Consider the following 24,081-nt stretch of genomic DNA (forward strand, 5'->3'; position numbering starts at 1 on the left):
AAAAAAAATGACGGTTGCATCATTCTGTATGTAGGTGGCCACACTTCACCATGTATGCAAATGCCTACAGAACAACGGATTTTTTTTTTTTTTACTAGTCTTAAGGTGGTGATTGCCATTCAGCTTGGTGTAGGTACGCTAAAACTCTTTGCAGCTTGGACCCAGCTAAAACAAGCATTTACAATGCATTGGGTCTCGCGTTTGCTCGTGTTAGAGCTGATCGCGTTGTAAACTCCTAACCCGACTTTTCACCTATCGGGCAAAAGTGCATTTATTTACATAACCCGAAAAAGTGAAATCAAGTACGTAAAGCGCTTGACTTCTGCCAAGCGAGATCGAGCTCGTAAATTAGAGAAAAAAAAAGTCCACGAGCCCGATGGAAAACAGCGAGCCTCGCATGTTTTCTGTACTTGGTCGCTGCGCTGGAGGAGGGCTAGCCACCGGAAAAGGCATGCCATATGCGTGCCTTCGACTAATGAAAGCAAGCAGATTTTATTAGGGTAGCCCACCAACCAATAAAAAACACTGATGTGAAGTTGACAGGGCTCCGAGCCCTTTTATAAATACAAAAGAGTCTCCCTGTGAAACGCATGCGCGAGCGCATGCAACGCAGGCTCGACCCTAAAAAGACCAATGGGGTGGAGGCGGGCCAATGGATGAACGCACGGAGGAAGGGGAACACAGGATTTAAAGGGGGGGGGTGGGGGTGGGGTTTTCAGTGAGCAGTGGAAGTACACAAGTCTGCTTGTCAACAGGATGATAAAGAAGCTATGCTCGAGGAGAGGGAGAAGTACAAGATGGGCAGTGAAAACCACTGAATATGAAGGAAGGCAATGAGTGACAAAGCCAAATAATGGTAAGTAATGGGTGAGATTTAAGCCCCTTTAAATTCATGGTAAACTCACAATAGGCCTTAAGCAACTGTAGGCTTCACCAAAACAATACTACCGAAAAACTATTCACAATTTTTACTTAAAAACTATTAATCATTTATAAAGTTACTCGACGCCATTCACAAAAGATCTATCACTAAACAGTACACAATGGGACTATTTCAAACATATCCATAATGCCTTGCAGCGAATACAAATAAGCATGAAAAATACATTTAGATATTTTGAAAGAAAAATAGGGACTTAGCAGTTTTCTGGTAAAAAAAAGAAAATTATATTTCAGGGAAAAGCAACCGTTACTTGCATTTTTAAAAGGTTTCACTATACAAGGAGAAAATAAAGCTTACTGTCACGTGATTAGGCCAAATCATACAAGTGGTGTATTTTTCAAATACCAAGGGTGTGCTATTCAGTCGTCCTATTTTCAAACTGAGAGCTTATTTTGCTTGAATTAGCACATGCTATTTATCCCTGAAATTCAACCAGTAGAGATAACCTACGATACGCACTAACAAGTCTATATCCTTTACCTTATTCTCAATTGCCCAACAGGGGGGAGAGAAAAGCAAGAGCAAAAGAAATGTTTCACACGCCAAAGAATAGTCTGTAAAGCAGTAGGACGTAATATTTTTCTCCATGTCCTGTATATGTCTTAGATTATGCTCTCCTAAATATGCTAAAATATGAAATCTAGCTCTTTGTAGACATTTCAGAGACAGAGAAAAGCAAGAGCAAAAGAAAAGTTTCACACGCCAAAGCATAGTCTGCAAAGCAGGGGGACGTGTTATTTTAATCCATGTCCTGTATGTGTCTCAGGGTATGCTCTTATAAAAATGGTAAAATATGAAATCTAGCTCTTTGTGGAAATTTCAGAGGCAGAACACTATCAGGAGACACAGGAATGGTTCTTTGCCTTAACGCATTATCAATGATTTACCCATACTGGGACATTTGACTTGGATGGCATTTAACCAAGACAACACTCAAACAGGATTCAGAAAGAACCACAGCACCAGAGAATAAGTTACTTACCTTCGGTAATGCCTTATCTGGCAGAGACAATATCTAGTTGCAGATTCCTTATCTTCGAAATTCCTCATGGCATCAGACTGGATCTAGAGATTTTATTTGAGCATTGCCCCTGCGTGCCGTTAGTGGTGTCGATTGGCTTCACGTCTGTCATCCATGCCAGACATGACGTTGCGGTACCTATTTAGATGCTACCCTGAAGCACTGGCGACAGTTTATTTTCACAACATTCCAAGCCAGAAGAGCAGAGCCATGAAGAACACGGACTACTGGTGCGTCAAAATTAAGGCCCTGAAAGGGTATTTCCTGCCCCTAGAAATCAGTTTGCAGAGTGGGGAAAATGGGAGGGTTGGTAAGGAATCCGTAGCTAGATACTGTCTGTACCAGATTCAGCGTTACCAAAGATAATTAACTTATTCATCTGATTGAGACTTCAAGTTGCAGAATACTTACCTTTGAATAGATACTCAAGCAATACCATCCCCAGAGGTGGGTCTTTGAACCAAGATAATACTAGAAAGTCCTGCAGGACTGAACGGGCAAAGAACCTGTCCCTATGGAGCTGACTGTCCAGGCAGTCGAGATTTGTAAACATGTGCAGAGAAGCCCAAGTTGCCACCTGACAGATGTCAAGGACTGGACCTCCACATGCTAAAGCAGTGGTCGCGGCTGAAGCATGAGCGGGCACACACACCTTCAGATGGTTGCTTTTTGGCCAGAGCGTAGCAGATCTTAATGCAGAGTACAACCCATCTGGAGATGGGTCCACTTCTGCACTGCCCAACCTTTCTTCACATCCATCTAACTGACAAAGAGTTGATCATCCACCCAGAACTCTTTTATACAATCAAGGGAGAACGCCAACGGTATTTGGGTCCAGAAAGTGGAGTCGCTTCTTTTCCCTACAAGAATATGGCAGTGGGAAAGAATAAGGTAAGGTGATGGACTAGCTTACATGAGAGGGGATAACCACTTTTGGCAGTAAAAAAGCCCTGGTGCGAAGCACCACTTTGTCAGGATTGATGGAAAGGTAGGGAGACTTACATGGCCATGAAGAACACGGACTACTGGTGCGTCAAAATTAAGGCCCTGAAAGGGTATTTCCTGCCCCTAGAAATCAGTTTGCAGAGTGGGGAAAATGGGAGGGTTGGTAAGGAATCCGTAGCTAGATACTGTCTGTACCAGATTCAGCGTTACCAAAGATAATTAACTTATTCATCTGATTGAGACTTCAAGTTGCAGAATACTTACCTTTGAATAGATACTCAAGCAATACCATCCCCAGAGGTGGGTCTTTGAACCAAGATAATACTAGAAAGTCCTGCAGGACTGAACGGGCAAAGAACCTGTCCCTATGGAGCTGACTGTCCAGGCAGTCGAGATTTGTAAACATGTGCAGAGAAGCACAAGTTGCCACCTGACAGATGTCAAGGACTGGACCTCCACATGCTAAAGCAGTGGTCGCGGCTGAAGCATGAGCGCGCACACACACCTTCAGATGGTTGCTTTTTGGCCAGAGCGTACCAGATCTTAATGCAGAGTACAACCCATCTGGAGATGGGTCCACTTCTGCACTGCCCAACCTTTCTTCACATCCATCTAACTGACAAAGAGTTGATCATCCACCCAGAACTCTTTTATACAATCAAGGGAGAACGCCAACGGTATTTGGGTCCAGAAAGTGGAGTCGCTTCTTTTCCCTACAAGAATATGGCAGTGGGAAAGAATAAGGTAAGGTGATGGACTAGCTTACATGAGAGGGGATAACCACTTTTGGCAGTAAAAAAGCCCTGGTGCGAAGCACCACTTTGTCAGGATTGATTGAAAGGTAGGGAGACTTACATGGCAATGCCTGCAGCTCAGTCACCCTGTGGGGAAATGTAATGGCCAAAAGGAAGGTGAGAGGACAATTGTGGAGAGGCTCGAAAGGAGCGCACATCAGAAATGTCAAAATCAAATTATGATCCCACTCAGGCATAATGAATGGGGATGGAGGAAAAAGGTGTATAAGACCTTTGAGGAACCTATGACTTAAACAAAGAACGTTGATCTGGCAATCTCATAAAAGCAGAAATAGCAGACAGATAGCCTTTAAGTGTGCCCAAAACAGCCCTGCTGGCCAAGGAAAGGATAAACAATAGGACTTCCGAGAGAGAGCCAGAGAGGGGGGGTCAACAGACTTGTCTATGCACCATGCCACAAATTTCTTCCAGTGATAAATGGACCACAATGCTAGGCTGGTGGAAGAAAAAAAAAAAAATCTTCTTCCCAGGTGTATCCAGCCTTCTGGATTCCTTACTTGGGGTGCGGAGGGGAACGCACCCTAAGAAGTTGAGGCTTGGATAACCAATCACTCAGGGGTGGGGTGTTGCATTAGAAAACTTGGGTCTCCTGGAGAGGGGCGATGGCAAAGGGTAACTGTCCTGTTCACAGGATCCCTTGTGCTGAGTTTGGTCCTGGTACCCAGTAGAACATCAGTGAGGGTGTAAAACAGGAGCATGGGTTCTGAGAAGGAAGCTCCAGGTTGAAGCACCTGTCTCAGGAGGTTAGTCCTGACTGACATCAGCTGCTCTTCTCACCACCACAGAATAGGAAGCTCCCTCCTCCATAGCAACTTTAGGGGGGAGAAAGCATGCCAGTATCTGGAGAAGTATCCAGTCTGCTTGCCCAAGTCTGTATGCCAGTCCATAGGGTCTTGGAGCTGGCATTTTAAAGGGTCCGGCAGCTCCTCCCATTCCTCACCATAACCTAACCCATTAGAAAGGGGCTCAGGATCTGACATAGGGTGTAAGGCTCCTGCCAGCATCTTATGACGCCCATCCGGCTCCATGTCGGAGTCAGGGATGAGAATAGGGGTGGCGTGGCCCGTGGGCATCCAGGAAGGTCAGAGTAGCACGACAGACGTCACTCCAGGACTGGATACATTGAGGCCCTCAGCACAGAGGCCTAGAGTGTGGAATCCAAAGGGTCCCCTTCCGACTCTGCGTCGCTCCGGCTCCCAGAAACTCCAGGAGGTGCGGACTCAGCCCAGGCTCCGCAATGCGAGGCCTGTAACGTCGACACTCCTTTGTCTCACTGGCCGACAGACATGAAGAAGTTGAAAAATGCTTAGATTTTTTTCTGGTGCCTCGACTTACCCAAATGCCCGAGGACGATGAAGATGGAGGACTCAGCGACTGATCTCAGGACTTTCCTTTCGACCAAGATCTTGACTTAGGTGGAGTTGAGCCTTGGGCCCCCATCAGCTTCAGCGACCACTCCCTCAAAGCCTTTCGATGCATGGCCCAGCACTTGGAGGATGGCTTTGGTGCAGGCACCGAAAACACATGAGCTGTGGATCCGTCACAGACGTCGCCCGATGACAAGAAGCACAGGGCATGAACCCGGTCTTCCTCAATGACAACTCCTGGTGCACAGAGGATGAAAAGTAAAAAAATTCTTTGACAAAATTTTGAAAAAGCCAGTTAAAAAAATGACTGAAGGGAATCTCGCTTTGGATCAACGCTAGCTGATGCAGAATGAAAAGAACTGACGTCAGTGCTGTAGGGCAGAGTCTATATAGGTACTGCAATATTTATGCGGTAGCCAACAGAAGCAGAGCCGATTGATGCCACCTAACAGTGTTGCAGAGGTACGACTCAAGAAAAAAAAATCCAGATCCAGTCTGACGCCTGGGGGAAATTCAAAGGTAAGGCATCTGTAACTAGAAGTCTCTAACAGATACACCACTCATTAAGGCGCCAATGATGGCATATTATTCATCCTGAATGAAGGAGAAACAGTCCTCATCTTGCTTAACCTCTGTGGCCTTTGACACTGTCTCTTATAATACCATTGTCAGAAGACTCAAAGAGATTGGCATGCAAGGATCCACTCTCAAATAGCTCTGTTCCTTACTCATGGGAAGAACCCAAAGGGTCAGGCCGTAACCTTTCAAAACAAAGGCCAAGAAATTGATATGTGGAGTCCCACAAAGACTGTCCCAACACTGCTCGCCAACATCATCAGATCACAAAACCTCAAAGTTGTCTCCTACGCCAAAGATCCCCAACTTATCCTTTCCCTGACAGACATAACCACCACCAGAACCAACTTCACCAACTGCATGACCATGGTGGCAGTCTGGATGCGAACAAACTGCCTGCAGCTCAACTTCTACAAGATGGAAGTACTTGTTGCTGAAGATGAGACCTCGCCATGGGACTCCAACTGTTGGATGTCGGAGCTAGGACCAACACCCACACCTACAGACCACGAAAGAAATCTAGAGATCATCCCAGATGACAAGCTCAATATGACGCCGTAAGTCAATGCAGTGTGCACCTCCTGCTTCCATATCTTATGCATGCTGTGAAAAATCTTCAAACGGTTGCCTGAGAACACCAGATGGACCGTCACACAAGTACTAATCACCAGCAGGCTGGATTTCGGCAACTCTATGCCGCAATCTCCAAACAATTCCTACACAGACTCCAGACCACCCAGAACACCGCTGTAAGACTCATAATGGACCTCCCACGCAACATCCTTAATCACAGCACACCTTAGGAAGCTTTACTGGCTCCCCATTTACAAGTGCAGCCAGTTCAAACTTCTCACACACACAAATCCCCGCACAATACAGGACCAGAATACCTGAACAGCCTCATACACTTTCACCAACCCACCAGACACCTATGCTCTGCCTCACTCTCACTTGCACACATTCCCCACACCTGCAAAAGCAAAACTGGAGGTTGTCCATTCTCCTACATCGCACCTGAGACATGGAACAACCTCCCTCCACACATCAGAGTCTCTTTCTCACTTCTTGAGTTTCGCAAGAAGTAAAGACTTGGCTCTTGATATATGCACCTTGTGGACCACAAAACTACATATGTACCCAAGTGCCTGGATACCCTCTCAGGTAATTTGTGCGCTATATAAATCAATAACATAACCAGTCTTTCAAAAAAAAACATTGCCAAACGAAACATGTATTCAAAATATGAGCAAAGACAATTTAGAGGAATTTGTAGACAGATTTGATCAACAGTCTCTAGTAGACAACTTATATTAGAGGTTTTTTGTTTCCACTCAGTCTTAGTTTAGTCAAGGTCCACAATTAGCCTTTTCATGATTGTCATACAGGTGACTCTTAGCTACAAGCACATGAGGGGACATGGCGATCTAGGCAAAGTGACTGGACCATCTTTTTGAAGACAAGGTACAAGAAAACTCAGTATTTTGTCTGTTCCTTATACAAAGTGTGAGACAAAATTGCGAAAGTAGATGAATGTTCTTGAGTTGTAAAATAATATACCATATGGTGAGGGCCTGTTAAGATGCATGTAGATGGGGACTTGGGCTCAAAGGAAGAATGAACGTTTAGGCTTCTTTTCAGTCCGTATACTCGAGGAGTAACAGACATTGGGTAGCCTTGCCAAAATGGACTTGGAAAGTGGAAGTCTTCTGTTTCCGCGAAAACGCAGAATAATGTGATGTAAAACATATTAGCCTCAAGGATTAGAAGAGGATATGCCTGTCCTTACAGAGAAAGCTCATGTACCAGTAGATCTCTGAAGTACCAGCACAATCCACCGGCACCTGAAAGATACTTTCCGTTAGCCCCACACAACACATCCATTAAAACCAGAGGAGGGAAAAGCAGGCTAAGGGTGTGATAATGGGCTAAAGGCCACCTCCTGGTTTTACTGAGGAAAAATCTAGGCAATTCAGATCTAATTCCAGAATTGAGCTTACACATCTTGAAGAAGCCATGGAAGGGTGATCTTGAGATCAGTGTACCTTTTGTCCAGCATCACGCAAATAAAAATGATACTCAGACAGTTCATTTAACAGCATTGATAATGACCTAAAGAACCCAATTGTTGATGAATTCTAAACCTTCAGAAAAAAAAAATATATTTTTTAAACTTCTGTTTACATCTGTGAGATCAATCATTCACTCACTGCTAGAACAGAAAGTAACGAAGTATAAAGATGGAGGAAAAATGCTCACATAAACTGCAGACACTTACATACTCTCATAAACACACATCCTACTATGAAATACTCGATTGCCAAAGACAAATGCCACAGGCATAGAGGCAAATCAACCTATTTATTATCACCACAACAAGGTATAGATTTATTTACAGGAACAAAGGAAATGATAAAGCACACTCCTCAGGTTAAGAGAATAGTGACTAAAAATAAAATAAATATATTTTGTTTGCACTAGCTGCTCGTTGTGAGAAGACTGCTCCAATCAAATACCTAACGCTGAACCTGCTATAAATGCACATATATCTATATTTATCTCCATGGATGCAAGTACCTACGACAATTATGATATAACTCACTTACTGTGAGCAAGACTGTTAAAGTTGAACCGCGTTGGTATTGTTTGGCGAGATGTAAATTTAAAACCATCATCAAACAATTTGGACATTTGTAACTCTTGGAAGTGCAGCGTAATTTCCGTTGGTTTAGTTAATAAGTGGGGCATATGGGAAAGCCCTAAACGGATGCACCAGAAATTAGAGCGCGTCGATTTGTAACCACTTAGCTTGACCACTGCATTAATGTTAGATGAAAGCAGCCAAATCAGTAGATTAGCTCTAACATTTTTAGTGCTGTCAAACTCTCTACTTTCAGTGCCAGTGCTTTCACTTGAATGTTCTTTCCATATCTACAATTAGTTAAGTTATATACTGCGCTTTCACTATATAAAACTATTACTCCGAGTCGTTTTCAATGTGTACCATTATTATGGGTCACATCCTTGCATTCCACAAAACGTTCATAGAATATTCCATTTCTCTTTTGCTTATGTTGTAACTTTACCCCTCCTCCAACGGATTTGCTATCCATTCCAACTACAACGACTCTCCACTATGTTTTGAAAAACACAGTACAATAAAATAATCCGTGCTGATCGGCGGAGGGAAGGCTAGCTAATTCTATGCAGACTAGTTTCTGCAGCTGCTTCAAAACCACTGCATTTTTTATTATTACTGTGCATCTTTACAGCAAAATAATTAAGACTTTTAAAACCTTATGTTTGCTACGTTCACACTTTGTATGAAAAAAGTCCTTGTTGAACCTAGCAGGCACAGATAGTTATAGCCACTGGAATTACGCAGCAGTGGTGAAGCAATTTGAAATTCAGGAATGACAATTATAGAGCAAAAAAAGGCAAACTGAGTGCCAATATATGGCCCATTCTATGGCAGTATTATCTTGCTAGTTTGTCAACGCTTCGCCAAGAGGTTTCTTGAAAAAAAATGTACTTGTCCCCAAACACAATTAAAATGTTATTCATCTACATATAATGTTGTCTTGAATGGAAACGCAGAAACAATATTGTATTGATACGGTCTATGCCAATATCTAAAATAATTTGAATCACACATATAATTTTGCACTCGGCACAAAATAAGCTTGAATGTGAACACTTCAAGCAATAAAAGGTCGGCCTCTTTAATTATGATTTAAAACTGCTAAGTGTTAACCTGTGTCCACACTATCAGACTAAAGGAGCACATATTTCACTTATGTTAAATAGATTTTTCACCCACAGGTCTTCTGGCACAGAAGCAAACAGGAGTGAGAAATAAGTTTACAGGGTGAAGAGGTAGGTTTGTTAACAATACAAAGGACCTAAAAGTGAATTTGCTGCTAACCGGGTAGCCAGTGAAGTTTAAGCAAGATAGGCTTGTCAGAAGAAAACCAATCGCTCGGTTCTGAAGCTTATGGTTTTGGCTTTTACACACTCACAGGTAGGGAAAATTAGCATTATCAGGCCTCCACGCTATCAATTCTGAGATCATACAACACCTACCTTTACTCTAGCAGACGCTTAAGTTTGAAGTTACAAGATGATACCACAGAAGAAATGTGAACATCCAATTTGAAATGGTTATCCAGCTTAACACCAAGAGATCTAACCATAAAATTGTGGGAGGGAAACGAGCTAATAGACTTTGGCTAAATAGATGGTGACCAGATTGATGAATTGCTACAGTGTATCAGAAGTTGTTTTGTTGAGATTAATCTGTAACCAATTCGGATACATCCCTTTTTGATAATACTGACAGCTCATCAGTATGCTCAATAGAGAACCCAGTTCTTCCAATTGAAAAAGCAACTATGTAAATCTGCGTAGGTGTAAAAACATTACCCACATTTCCTGATTAACTTACTAAGCGGAAGAACAAATATTAAAATGAAGCGGTGAAAAGAATGAAGCCTTGAGGGACGAATGTGCTTGGGGAACAGCGGACGAAGAATTGTCAAACTAACACTTTTCAAGATAATGCAGTAAGAAAAGAAGCAAGACTTTAAATGGGTCCCCTTGACACAGTATTGCAATCTAGCTAAAAGGATGTTAGTATACATGGCGTCAAAGTCACAGCAGAAAGATATAGTAAAATTAAGGCTGAAGTGACGATCTTGTCTTTATCCATCTTAAGATTTTCTAACTCTGCCTATGGGGCTATTTCTGCATTACGATTAGGTCTGAAACCTTCTTGGGAAAGTTGTTTACCTTTAGATTCAAGAATTTTGGCTACAGAGGGAAGAGCATTAGGCCGATAGTTGGCTACATCTTCTGGGTCCAGGCTCCTTTCCTTTATTAACTGCTTGACAATACCTTATCGAGGTGATAGGTACAATGCTAAAGTCAGAGATACAGAAATTATCAGAGGAGATCTTACCGAGTGTCAGAATATTTTTCTGAAAGACTTTAATAAGAATAGGGTCACAAGGCGACCCCTATTTGCATTTCATTACACATTGCTGAAGTTCATAAGTCAAAGGGACTTTGCAGTTCTCAAGGAAATCTCATTTGCCTGCAGAAAAACAGCAGTGTCTAATGAGTCCACAGATGTAGAAGGACAATTATTTAAAAGGTTTTGAGAATACTATAACGTATGGGAGCAGTAGTGACTTAGAATTTTGTGCAGTAGATGCATACAGAATACAAGATGGGAAGTACTGTCTACAAATGTTAAATATAGCTATTTTATGAACTGAGGACTTATTCACCACTTACTTCCAAGCTTGGCTCCCACCAATTTAAGACTGGCAATCTTAGCAGAGAACCAGAGATTTTTATTTTACGTTTTCCATATTCACCACCTTTGTTAAATTTGGCTTGTTCATTGACAGAAGAAAGTGCCCATTTGGAGTACTCGCATAACTCGACTTGGAGGTGGTAACATAATGAGGGATGAAAAGGGGTACATCAGCATCATTGATCTGTATAAATTAAATATTAAAAATGTCAAACTTCCTTTCAATAAGTATTGCTATGCCTTTCTCCATTATTGCCTGGCCGATTGCATCATACTGAGAAATATCCTTGTGGTTAAAATAAATCAGCGTTGGTACTTACTTTAGCCAAGTCTGTGTTATTGCCAAAATATTGAGGTTATCAGAGTGCAGTAACTTGAACTTCGATACAGCGTTTCGCCCACGGTCTCAAATTAATGAGATCGAACTGTGGCTTAGCTGAGCTTTAAGCTAGAGTACTAGTTTAAAGTTGAGCTGGGTCTAAGTAATTCCGTAGGGCATTAGCTTTACTATTTTCAACAGCAAGTTTTGCAGGGTGGGGTTTAAAAATCTTTAAAGTTTGATAAGGTTCACCGCATCGGGATTAAGATATGGGTGGGCTGTGTTTAGTTTCCTCAGTTCTGCAGAGGAGTAGTTAAGGGGTTTGGTGCATACCACAGGAGAGTGGCGATCTAGGCTAACTAGCAAACATAATGGTGCACCCCCCCCCACCCCACCCCCCTCTCATATGGGCTAGAATCTGACGCTCTAAAGACCTCATTTTATAATGAATGGCACATAACCTAGTTTCTAGCGCCTAATCCAACAATGGAGCAGCGTTCCTTTCAAAGCAATGCTTGTTCAAGGGACAAGCAAAGGAAAATTAAGAAACTAAGAATTAGTTGGTGGTAGCTCCTGATAAAATGAAGCAAGTGCATGTTACAACCAGCTCAACAAGAGAGAAATATTATAAAATCAAATAAGAACAGAATAAAAGTCTGAAGTAAATTAAACAGCACTGTAAAACACTATTTTACAGTGAATGTGTCTAATGTAAATGTCGTGACAGAATGCACTGGATGCCCTGCTGAAATAACCAGTTTTGAGAAGACCATCCTTGGGAATTCTGCATAAAGGATGAACATATTCCTGACAAAGAAAGAATCGTTATTTCCATGCTGTTTGAATTACTTTGAAAGATATACGGATTTATTTTATGCTGCAGGAAAAAAATTGTCCCCAGTAAATCAACTATTCACATTCATACTTTCAAGGTAAACTTTTCATCACAATAATGCCATTCAATATATGAAGACACCAAATGACAAATTAAAGGTGATCATTTAACCGTTGCAAAACACCTGCCACTGTGCTGCACAATGCAAGCCTGTTTATTACAACTAAATTTGATCTGTCTGTCCTCAAAACATTTTGCCGTAATCAGAAATCTATGCCCGAGACAATTAGAGATGTGGCAGTCGCCTAGACTTATAATTGCATGAAAAATGTGACATCGAATAATCGTGATTTCACAGTAACACTACCTATAGTCAATGGCAGTTCTCAATCGGATTGCTGAAAAGTCGAGGACTAATCAGCTAGTGCAACAGCTGAGATACAAAGCAGCCAAGACAATTTGCAATCTGGTTTTGCTATTTGCTGTAGATAGAGAAACTATGCACAAGACATATCAGAAAGGACTCCGGAAACAGTGTCAATGCCAGTGCTGCTCGACCTCTTTAGTGCCCACATTTGACAGACGAGCATGCCAGCCTTTTCCACTGTTGTCACACGTTGCCAGGATGTCAATCCACTCCTTTAAATCGTTCCGCTTTAAAAGCACGGCTTGAATGCAAAGGAGTATGACAACATTTTGAAAACAGCAGCATAATATTGAAGTATGCAACTATTCTTCCAAAGGTGGTGAAAAGTGTCGGAAGGAACAAGAACTTCCCAATATGTGCCACCATTTACATCTAGCTAGTTCTTGTAATACTTCTTTTTGTAAAAGCTTGTTAGTCGCAGAAGCCATTTTGTTTTTGCAAACACAGGAATTGCAAACATACAACACAAAGTAAGATCTGCAGTCTTTTCAAACTAATGTCATTTCAATTAACAGTGGTTTACTTTAAGTGAAGCATATAAGTAGAATTTTTAACATGACAAAGTAAGATGTGTTTCTAATGCCAGAGCATCTATTCTGATGATGATACACTATGTCGTGTACGTACTGATTGCAGAATACAGTAATCAGCATGCAAATATTTATCGATGTTTGTTGTCTTGCTCCAAGCGAAAAGATTTTATAAGAGACCTTAGTTTGCTGTACTGGAAGTAGAAGTTAATTTTATTGCTATAGAACCTATCTACTTGTAGTATGTTACACAACTAACTCGCTTTACCCCTCGTATTAAAAGATTACCATGGATATTTTGTACCAAAGCACTTGCACCGCTACGAAACCACTAGTTTGTCTTGGTCCCGGAATAATGCATTAGATTAGCACCTTTTCTGCCTAGCAGTGTCTGAAATCACGGTAGAATAAAGATATCCAACTGCAATGCAAAACCTTAGGTTGCAGATTGGAAGCCTTACAAAATAACTAAGTCGTGATATAGAAGCTAATCCTGCAGAAACTATTAAACAAAAATACGTCTATCAAACCTATCACTGCATTCAGATTTGAGCTACGTACATTAAAAATTAAATAAATAAATCAGCTCTGCCCGACTTCCTCATGTCTATTTCCAGCCTCATCCTTTGATTGGTGTTTTTCTGTGCATTTGTATATAACATTACGGATTCTTCTTATCTCTACGTAAGTGTTTAAACTTTATATGGTGTTTTTGTTGCCATATATTTGAGAAGGTAGACTTCTTTTATCAGTACAATATCTTTGTTACACCATATCCTTGGCTTAAGAGACTTAAAAAATAATAATAATAATAACCTTCAAATGTTAGTGTCCAGCACAAAATGCAGGTGCATGCTAAGCATAAGTATCTACAGCCACACATGCAACCAACATAACATTTAAACAAGCTACTAAAGTCACTTCTGCACAAAATAACTCTGACTGGATTATCCCTGACTGCCTCGTAATTTCTGCATTATGACCAGTTTCTTCGAGCAAGGCCATGACTGCTCAACTAAGCAGTCTAAAAAAGTCAAGAAGGCTTGGCATGCTGGGTTCCATCGCAGCCAGAGAACCCAGTTTGCTAGCTTGGGGGAGAATATTTGCAGTGTTCTCTTGATTAATGTTTGTCGGTCCCTTCAATTCAAGGATCAGGCAAAAAACACTAAACGGTAGGAAAAAAGTAACTGAAGTGCTGGGGCCTAATTATAGAAGTGCCCTGTGGGCGCAATGGGCATGTGCACCCCCTCTGCACACCCCCAGGGCACTTTGATATTATAGAAAGGGCCACACACTTGTGCAACCCTTTCTGTAACACAGCACCAGCGCTATAACCAGAGGGTGTTGCCTCATTTGCATGGGGTTGTGGCACCCAGCAAATTAGGGGATCTCTTTGCCTCTGCGTCCATGCCGTATTAAAAACGTGGGCGCAGAGGCAAAGAAGCGGTCAGGAAGCTCACTGTCAGTGCGCCCACTGATGGAAGCCCTCTGGAGGGGAGAATGGGGATCCCATGGCCCTTCCAGACATTCCCTTGCACCCTCCTGCAGTCACTCAATGCACCCGCCTACAGGGGGATCTCTATTCCCCCCTTAGAAGTGCAAGCAGGTTGCTGCCTGCGCAGTAACACATGTAGCGGCTTTAAAGCAGGCGCTCCATTTTTCACATGAATGCGCTCCCCCAAAGCAGCGCAAGTTAGTGGCAGCCTTGTGGGCAGCGCATTCATGATAACATGGCACATTTTCCTTGTTTGCTCTAAGTGCACCTTTTAAAAGGCGTTAACAAGGAAAATGCGCTGCATGTGTGATACGACCCCTGGTGTACTGGTTAGTTTGGCTGAACTGGTGTCCATTCAAGTGTTTTATATGTTCATAGTAGTGATGTGCCTGTTCGTGGTGTGCAGTCCGCAGCACACAGTAATGCAGTACGATTCAAGCAGGGGATGTGTTCACATTTCCATTCTAAGTGTGCGTATCAGTGTGTGTATGACCCACACACAGGTTGTTTTTTGGTAAGCATATGAACAGTCGGGCTGTCACAGAAGCTCAGTTTGTCGATGCCAGGTGCATTCTATCTGCCAAGCACCACTTTCGTTTTCAAAACCTTCAGTAAAGAAATTTAAAATGAAGATTGAAACATGTTTCAATCTACATTTCTGTTCTGTCAGTATGAAGACTTCTTTTCTGTACTGTGCTGTGTAATATGATGATAAAATGCTGATGTAGAGAGTTACTCTTCTTGTGAAGGCAGAGTTCTAAAACCCTTCTTCTCATATAAAGGCATCTATGCATCCTGACACTACTGTAAGAAGACATAGCTGAAAAGCTATCAGATCACACAACAGGAAGAGTCACATGGCACTGCCACAGCACAAATACCTACACAGCGCAAAGCCCTATACAAGGGAATAAAATGAGGATAATTTTACTTCTAGTGGAGACTTCACAAAACAGAAGCAAATCCCGCAACAATGCATTAAGACACTGGTTCTTAACCCTTTGGCCACTGGACACCGGAAACCAGGACCCCGGCTTAAGCAATTTCAATGATTCGAACCACACAACAATACACAAATGACTTTTTTATTAATTCACAAATTTATTTTTAAAACAGTCACACTTAACAGGAAGGATGGAACTTTTCTAAAGTAAATCAACCCCACTCGTTCATACTTTATTCTGAGAGATGCACCTGCACTTCTCTACGAAGCAATCTTAGGATACCAACTTAATTTGTAGCCTCCCATTTCTGATTTCTTCACATTTGGAGAACGTTTAGAAATCTTCCATTTTATGTGTTGCGTCTTTAATTACATAGACTTTTTTAAATTATTTAATTTTCTAAGCAGTCACAGACTTCCTGAGTAGACTCCTGGGGCCCCAAGTTAAAAAACTGCATGAACGTATAGGAAACAAATGTGAGGAACATAGGAATAACTGGTTACAGGAGGCTCTGCAACTACATGACTATACATCACACCGTCATGTCACTCAGCACCCTCTCAAATTAAAAGAAAATATGCTGCTAAACTTATGTGATTCTATTTCACATACTGCTCGTTTCGCTAACTTTAATTAGCAAGTACTCTGCCACACATACATTTAAAACACCGAGGAAAAATTAACTATCAAATTTGTTTCACAAACCAAGACTACAACTAAACAGAGCATAGGATACATACGTTGACCCCATTGTCCACTGTTAGGATTCAAATAGTTCGGGTAGAGACCTTGTGGCTTCTCTAAACGGTTCAGGACTTTCCGAATGTTCATAACCTATTAAGGACAAAGAATATTTTTTTTTACCAAAGTTATTTTAACCAATTTCTTCGACAACAGTTTAGTGCAATTAACATTAAAATGATAAATACTGTCTGTATAATGAATTCATTTATACTGCCTGCTAATGTGTAGAACTCTCTGGATGCGTGTTTTATTAATAGTTGAAGTTAGTTTGGCATACCTCCTTTTACGCAGAAACGTCATGAAGCCATTTTAAGTTTGACTGCTTGGTTTCAAGCGCAGCTAACAAAATACCTTCCAATTAGTAGGTCGAGTACGCAAGCTCTTTGAGCAATTGTTAGTAATTGTGTGGATTTTAACCACACCCATGTCACGGCAATCACTAACTTGTTCATGGGCTTGCCTTTCAAAAATTACTTCATGTAATTGGTAAATGCTTTATGTTTGTCCCATACTGAGGCTGTTTTTGTCAAGCCTTGCAGACTGCCCCTGTTACATGGATTATTGCATGATTGCCAATACTTCAGCGTGGCAGAACTATTTATTTTGGCTCTCCCCTTCGTGCTGTATGGCAGCCATGGCGCTCACAGGAACAACAGCTTGAACTTGATCTGCGGTATTGGAGCACTGAGCACATTGTTCACAGTTACCAAATCAGAGACATTTCTTGTGGCTCTCCCTTTAAAACACTTTGAACGCCTATATAAAACAGAAATCCTCAAAGTGAAAGCAGCTCACCAGGAGAGCTAATACTACAATTTTCACTACACCCAGGTAAACTCGACCCATAATGCTTTGCAGGGCATTACTTTTACAAAACCTTTTTGTTCACAACTCACTACCACCAAAACGTTCACGTGCTCGGTCTACATCTTTGGGTTCCCACCCTAGGTTTGGATGGACCCCAAAATAATAACCCCTCCCACCATTAAGTGTCTGTTTAAGCTCTCACATGGCTGGAACTTTTGTTTTACAGCTGGGAGATGCTTGTTTTAAGGGCCTGGTTTGTAGTATCATTGTTATAGGCATGCTACCCCTGACTATTTATAACACACTATGCCCTCCGAGGGCTAAATATAGGGTTACACTGCATTCTTTATTGCCATTTTCTTTTTTGTGTGGTTATGCCCTCTAGGGTCTATAGTTACACGACCATATTTCTTACAATGCTATTTTCATTGTGGCGTCCCCTAGGGGCTGTTCCAAGCATTATATTCATATGAGCAAATTAAAATATTTGTGGCACAGAAACTTGTCTCATAATGCTTTGGAGGGCATTACTTTTACAAAACATTTCTGTTCATAACTCAGCCTGTGGTGGTTCTTTGACAAGGGGACCACCTTCAAAACATTGGCCACAATGTGCTCGGACTACATCTCTGGGCCCCCACACTGGGTTAGTGGGGACTCCAAAATCATAACTCCTACCACCATTAATTATCTTTTTAAGCTTTCTCATGGCTGGAACTTTCGTTTTGCAGCTGAGAGAAGTTATATTTTGCAGGTCTTGTTTGTAAGATCATTGCAATAGTCCTACTAGCCTTAAAAATATGTAATGCACTATGCCTTCTAGGGGCTAAATATATGGTTGCACTGCATTACTTTCTACCATTTTTTTTCATGTGGTTATGCTCTTTAAGAGCAGACTGCATGGTTACATAACCATGTTTTTTCCCAATGCTATTTTTATCGTGGTGTCCTCTAGTGGCTGTTCTGTGCAATGCAGTCAACATACTATAACATTTGCTGCACAAAAACTCCCTATAATGCTTTGTAGGGCATTACTTTTACAAAACATTTTTGCTCATAACTCAATCTGTGGTGGACAATGGGACCACCTTCAAAATGTTCTGTCTGCATCATCTCTGGGACCCCACACTACGTTAGCGGGGGACCCCAAAATAATAACATCTCGCACCATTCAGTGTCTTAAGCTTTCTCATGGCTACAACTTTTGTTTTACAGCTGTGTGAAGATTTGTTTTAAAAGCCTTGTTTGTAATATCATTGCAGCAGGCCTGCTAGTCCTAAATATGCCCTCTAGGGGCTAAGTATAATTACTAATTACTTTCCCCTGTTTTTTCATGGGGTTATCCCGTTTATGGGCTAACAATATGGTTACATGACCATGTTCCTTAAAAATTATATTTTTGTTATGGTGTTCTCTAGGGGCTGTTTTGAGCATTATAGTTTAATGCCAAAATATTATTTCTGATAAAAGATCATATGATAACTGTATATGTTTTAATATATCCTTATTACAATTATGACCCTAATTCAGGCCAACTAAACATCCTTATTACACTATGACCGTTAGAACACTCTTGATATGTTTGGGTGACCCTTCTAGTTTATTTCTCCTCTGTGGCTGTCCTGTGTCTTTTTTTGGGCAATTGTGTTAGCCTGCCAGCAACTCTGATGGTGAGGTAATGAAAGTGGTATTCTATTGGAATTAGCATGGCAGATTTAAATTAAAATGCTAAATGGCAACATTTCATATTTTGCTGCAGATAGTAAAAGAAGGTAAATGGAAATGCTTTGGTTTATATGCAGAGCCACTGGAACTAAATAGCTGGAAAGGATGAAATTATGAGGCAGGGTTGGCCAAGCTATGTGGCAAGAAAAGTCCAGTTATAGATTTACAATGCCAATAGCTGTAACTCAAGCAAATGCAAGACCTTTTGCATTGCAAATGCCTTTTTTTTTTTTTTTTAATTATGGACACCACAATAACTGGTCCTGGGACCACAAGTGATAACCGGTATGTTTGGGAATCACATGACAGTTTAACAGCTTTCCTGTCCCACATTTTAAAAAGATATACCTCCTCTTGCAATGATTCTACATATTTGCACAGAATATTTACTTGAGGAAAGGGAAAAAAATGGAATGTTGGGTGGAGGGAAGGGGGACAAATGGAGAAAGCATGGGGGGAGCAATAAAATAAAGCCGGGAAAGGGTGCAGAAAGAAGCTCATGAGGAAAAGAGCAACGCAGGTCCTGAAGGAGAAACACATGAAGAAGAGGGCAATGGGGCTTGAGGTAGTTTGGGGGGGGGGTGGGGGAGGGATCACAAGCAAGAGTGGAAGACAAAGGAGGGAGAAACAGAGTGACGAGGGGGAAAAAAGCACAGGATGTGCATAGTTGGAAAATACATGCACTCACAGAGTGCTTAACCAAAAGGGGGAAAAAAATAACTCCCTAAAAGTGAGCACTGGAAGGATACTAATCAGTCAATCAAAAGGATGGTACAAAGGAAGGCAAGCTAACGAATAAGAGGCAAATGAGTGACAAAGCTGACCAAATTTAAGCAATGGGAGTGCTGTGGTTCCAGTGAGTTCCTGGTAAGCCTACAATACGTCTTTCACAACCAGGCACCTTGCGTTGTGTGGTAGGCTAAACTTGAAAGGGAGTTAAAATAAAAAAGTACATTAAAAAATTTCAATGTAACTCTGGAGACCATTAAGTCCGACAGTGCAAAAGGACATTTTCGAAATTATAGAAAAACACATTCTTGGTTATTTACATATATATTTTTAAAATGGTACCGGACCAAAATGCTGCACAGTGAAACTACCAGTAGCTGACCAACTAAAATGCGAGTACTCACTTCACGTAACAAAACAAAAAATCTAAAGTTAATGATTGATTTTGATATGGGGGTTTGACTTGTTTCACGATGAGTACCAGGTTTTCCACTTGGACTGTATCAGAAAGGGGTCCATGATTTTCTAACAAAGGTGCATAGTTCGGAGGGCAATAAATCCAAAGATAACACCCAATCAAGCACTAAAAAGCTCATCTAAACGTACGCCGTGATACTTTGTCCACCGATAATGTTCCTCACATAACTTTAAATTTTGACACCAGCGTCAAAATCCCAAACTCAGATAGTGCACTTTTTCAGTGGAAAAAAATAATGGAATTAGTGGTACACTAATTCTAGCAGTTTAAATTATGCACAAGCTCTTGGGCTTGACGAAGTATTTATGGCAAAAAAAAACAAAAAAAAAAACAAGCATAAATAATAATTTAAGCGTGATCCATGAATTCCAATTAAGTGAGTTCAATTACTTTAATGATTGCAGTTTATTATATTAAGTTATTGTTTCACAACGAATACCGTGCAACACTTCACACTTCACCTGAAATAAAAAAACGAAATACCTGTAACAAAAAAGTAAACATAGTACCTTTTCTGCGAACAGAGGGTTTCCAGAAAGTTCACTCAAATGAACAAATTCCAAATGCAAAGTTCCAAATTCAGCAAGAATACTGCTTCCTCCAGAAGCCCAAGGCCAGTTTCGACCAATCCCGCTAAAAAAAACACAGACAGCAGTTGATTAGAGATAGCAGTTATGCAATTACAAAGTGCATCAAAGATTGGATTATCAAATGGCTGCCAATTTCGTCCAGTCTTCCAACCAAACATAACTGGCAAATACTTCACCAAAGGTACACAGGAAATACATTATTTGAAACAAAAGGAGTATTCTGTATTATTCTTGGAGATGCCTAAAGTTACCTATAAAGACATTCCACACAAACTAGCAGAAGGAAGAAATAGAAGGAAAAAATACAATATAAAACGATTCAGAGGGCAAATTTGAGGGCATAAAACAGTAGCTGCGGTCAACTAAAGAAGCATCTACAAACACTGTAAGCTACTAATGCATCAACACCACACACCAACACAGATCTAAATAACAGTATTAAAATGTACTTCGGCTCAACAAAGCAATATATCATGGTAAGCATCAAGTATGGGGATCGGCACTCTATAATTTACAAACAAATCAATACCCATCAAATCACAGAAGGGGTTTTAAATATTGTTCCAATGTTCTCCTCAATGGTCTACACAGCTCTCCTATAAATGTCAATTAATTCCTTACCTTTTAAGTAAACCAGCTGAGAGCCATTAACCACATAGTCATGCTTGTCTTAAGATGCCTTTCATTCCCTGAGGTATATGTTTAGTTAGCAACAACATCTGTCCTTCCAACACACTTATCACTAGATAAGCACTCAAATATCCCTTCGCAAAAAAGATGGATGAGGTGCTATGGGTGATATTTATTTTATACTGCTTTCAGCTTTATATGGGATATTTTTATTTATTAAAATATAAATAATTCTTTCATCGCTAGGCGAATAACGCCAATCAGTCCATTTGCCAATTCCTTTAAGAGAAGATTTGGGCCTAGTTGTGTTTAAGGATTTGAATAAAACTATGCAAATGTGACTACAATGCATTTTACAGGCACTGCCTTCTTGGACTAACAGATTTACTTGCTTTTCTCATTATATGGTCATTTTCCCCTCTTTCACAGGTTTTAGTTTTTTGCTCCTTCGCCTGTGCCTCCTGTTGCTGTTTGTACTCCTTACTGTTTGTAGTCTCGTTTCTCCCTGAAGGACTTCAAAAGTTGCAATATCAAAGCTGAGTAAACCATATCATGCAAATGTGTAAAATGTTTTGGAGATTATATATATATATATATATATATATATATATATATATATATATATATATATATATATATATATATGCACTGACAAAGCCACTAGGCCCTGCCTACATAAGGTACTTGCTTTGTCTGTTTTTAACCATGTTGAACTGCAGTGCAGTTGCTGTGCAGCATGGAATAAAGTTTACATTTTTTTTTAAAAAGCACTGGGATGTGGGCAGCACTGGCCATGTCAAAGCGCTTTATTTATTGCTGGCAAGAGCGACGGCAGGAGTTGGACAGAGGGTGTGGGGAGAAAAAAGCACTATGACACAGTCAGTGGTGTCCATGTCACAGTGCTTGTTTTTTATGATAGGGGTAGAGCAAAGCCATCATGGACAACAAACAGGAAGGTGGGAGCATACCAAACGACAGGGGAAGGAGGGAGGGTGGGAGCAAGTAGATAGATTGGGGGGGGGTGGGGGGGGGGGGTGTACACAGAGCGGGGTAAGTACATGAGGGAGACTGTTGAAAAAGACTTGCTGGTAGGGTGCTTAAATACAAAGAAAAGTTGCAATCAAAATCCAGCATTTGCAATGCAATGGGTCTCGTGTTTGCTCAACAGCGTTTTGCTGTCACCTGTGGAGATCCGAGAGACTGCTGTCGCCCGGGACATGGCGTGTCAGACAGGTCTCCTGCCAGTCATGCTCTCTGCCCTGGTAGCACTGACCGGCTGCCTGGATCTCTTCTAGTCAAGTGAGTGCAGAGAGGCATGATTCTACCTCAAGGTGAGTGAGAGGGCATGGAGGGTGGGACGATTTAAAGAAAAAGCAGAGCGCCAGGATGTGAAGGCGACTTCATATACACCTTCTAGAACGCAACTAGCATGACTTGTCTGCATTGCATTCCTTAATTCAGCATATTGCATATATGGTATGGTATGGTTCGGCAAGGCACGGTTTATATAAAACCTAGGACCAGTGGTGAGCCTCTGAAGCATGTGTATTTGTTTTCATGCACAGCACATGTCCCTGGTTAAAGAGTCATGTGCCGCCCAGACCACTTCAGAGCACTTCATGCAGAAGAGGTGGAAGTGAAAATAAGAAGCGGGGTAGAGGTACACACTGAGGTGGAATAGATGAGAAGGGCACAGATCGATGTTTATGATCTGGAAGAGCTGACACACTACCCAATACAGAATTGTGACGAGCAGCTGGACCCCTGAAGGCATCTCGGTGTCCCACTGGTTTATTATAAACCCTGCAGAGTCTACAATGCCATGATGTGCCACAACCATGCGCGCCATTCCATACCACCAAAACAAATCAAAGCATGACATCAGAACATGACCTTACCACATAACAAAGAAAACAAGTTCCTTACCTGTAACTACAGTTATGCAGTATTGGTATCTTTCATAAATTCACATGTTTGAATCATCCCCGTTGAAGTGGGAGTCCCACGGTACATAAAAAGTAATAATTAACAAAGACATTTTTTTTCTATAGGCTATAATGGTAACACAATTCACTCATATAGCCTATCTAAGTCTTTTTGTGAAAGGACCCAAACCTGGCTGCTGGCCAATCAGGCACCAGCACCCTCTAGAGAGGCTCTTTCCGTCAGATGTTCTAGCACGAGAGTAAAAAAGATTATGACCTGAGAGGAAATGCGAGCGTCTAAGGGGAGGAGGGTGGGTCGCATGTGAATTTTTGAAAGATACCAATACTGGATAACTGTAGTTACAGGTTAGTAGCTTGTTTTCTTATCCAGTATCGGATCTTTCATCAATTCACATGCTTGAATCTGAATAGCCAGCAGTACTCTTAAACGTCATGCCTGCAGTGGATGGAGGGTGTGATCATAGAAATACTCAAACATATTACCAAATAACCAGCTCATAAATCTTGTATTATGAGCCTAAAACACACACACACATATATATATTATATATATATATATAACAGTATCTCAAACTATATTGCATAGCAATTATAGACTATTGCATATAGAATAGTTTCTACATAATAAAGGAAAGGTCTCACCTTAGTGAAAGAGATGACGTAAGACAGCTTGTCCAACTAGAGAGTCAGTTCTCTGCGACGACTCCAAACAGTAGTGCTGCGTAAAGGAGTGCGTAGTCTTCCATGTAACAGCCTGACATATTTTATCCAGAGCAATGCCCTGAAACAGAGCAGCCGATGTGGAGACTGCTCTCGTGGAGTGCGCTCTCGGGCGCCTAGTCAAAGGTTTTCCTGCTTTGCTGTGGCAAAACTGAATTGTAGAAGCAATCCACCGGGCTAT

General features: G+C 41.2%; 1 protein-coding gene across 1 annotated transcript in view; it reads right to left on the reverse strand.

Annotated features, from left to right (window-relative positions):
• MAN1A1 (mannosidase alpha class 1A member 1) overlaps positions 1 to 24,081 on the reverse strand; it is a 417,034-nt gene that overhangs the window by 72,147 nt on the left and 320,806 nt on the right. Inside the window, exons 6-7 of the mRNA XM_069235393.1 lie at positions 20,524 to 20,647; positions 16,272 to 16,365 (exon numbers count right to left, since the gene is read on the reverse strand). Coding sequence (XP_069091494.1) covers positions 16,272 to 16,365; positions 20,524 to 20,647 — 218 coding nt within the window. The remainder of the gene's footprint in view (positions 1 to 16,271; positions 16,366 to 20,523; positions 20,648 to 24,081) is intronic.

Source organism: Pleurodeles waltl, chromosome 5 (genome assembly GCF_031143425.1).
Source record: "Pleurodeles waltl isolate 20211129_DDA chromosome 5, aPleWal1.hap1.20221129, whole genome shotgun sequence".
Classification (NCBI taxonomy): Eukaryota; Metazoa; Chordata; class Amphibia; order Caudata; family Salamandridae; genus Pleurodeles; species Pleurodeles waltl.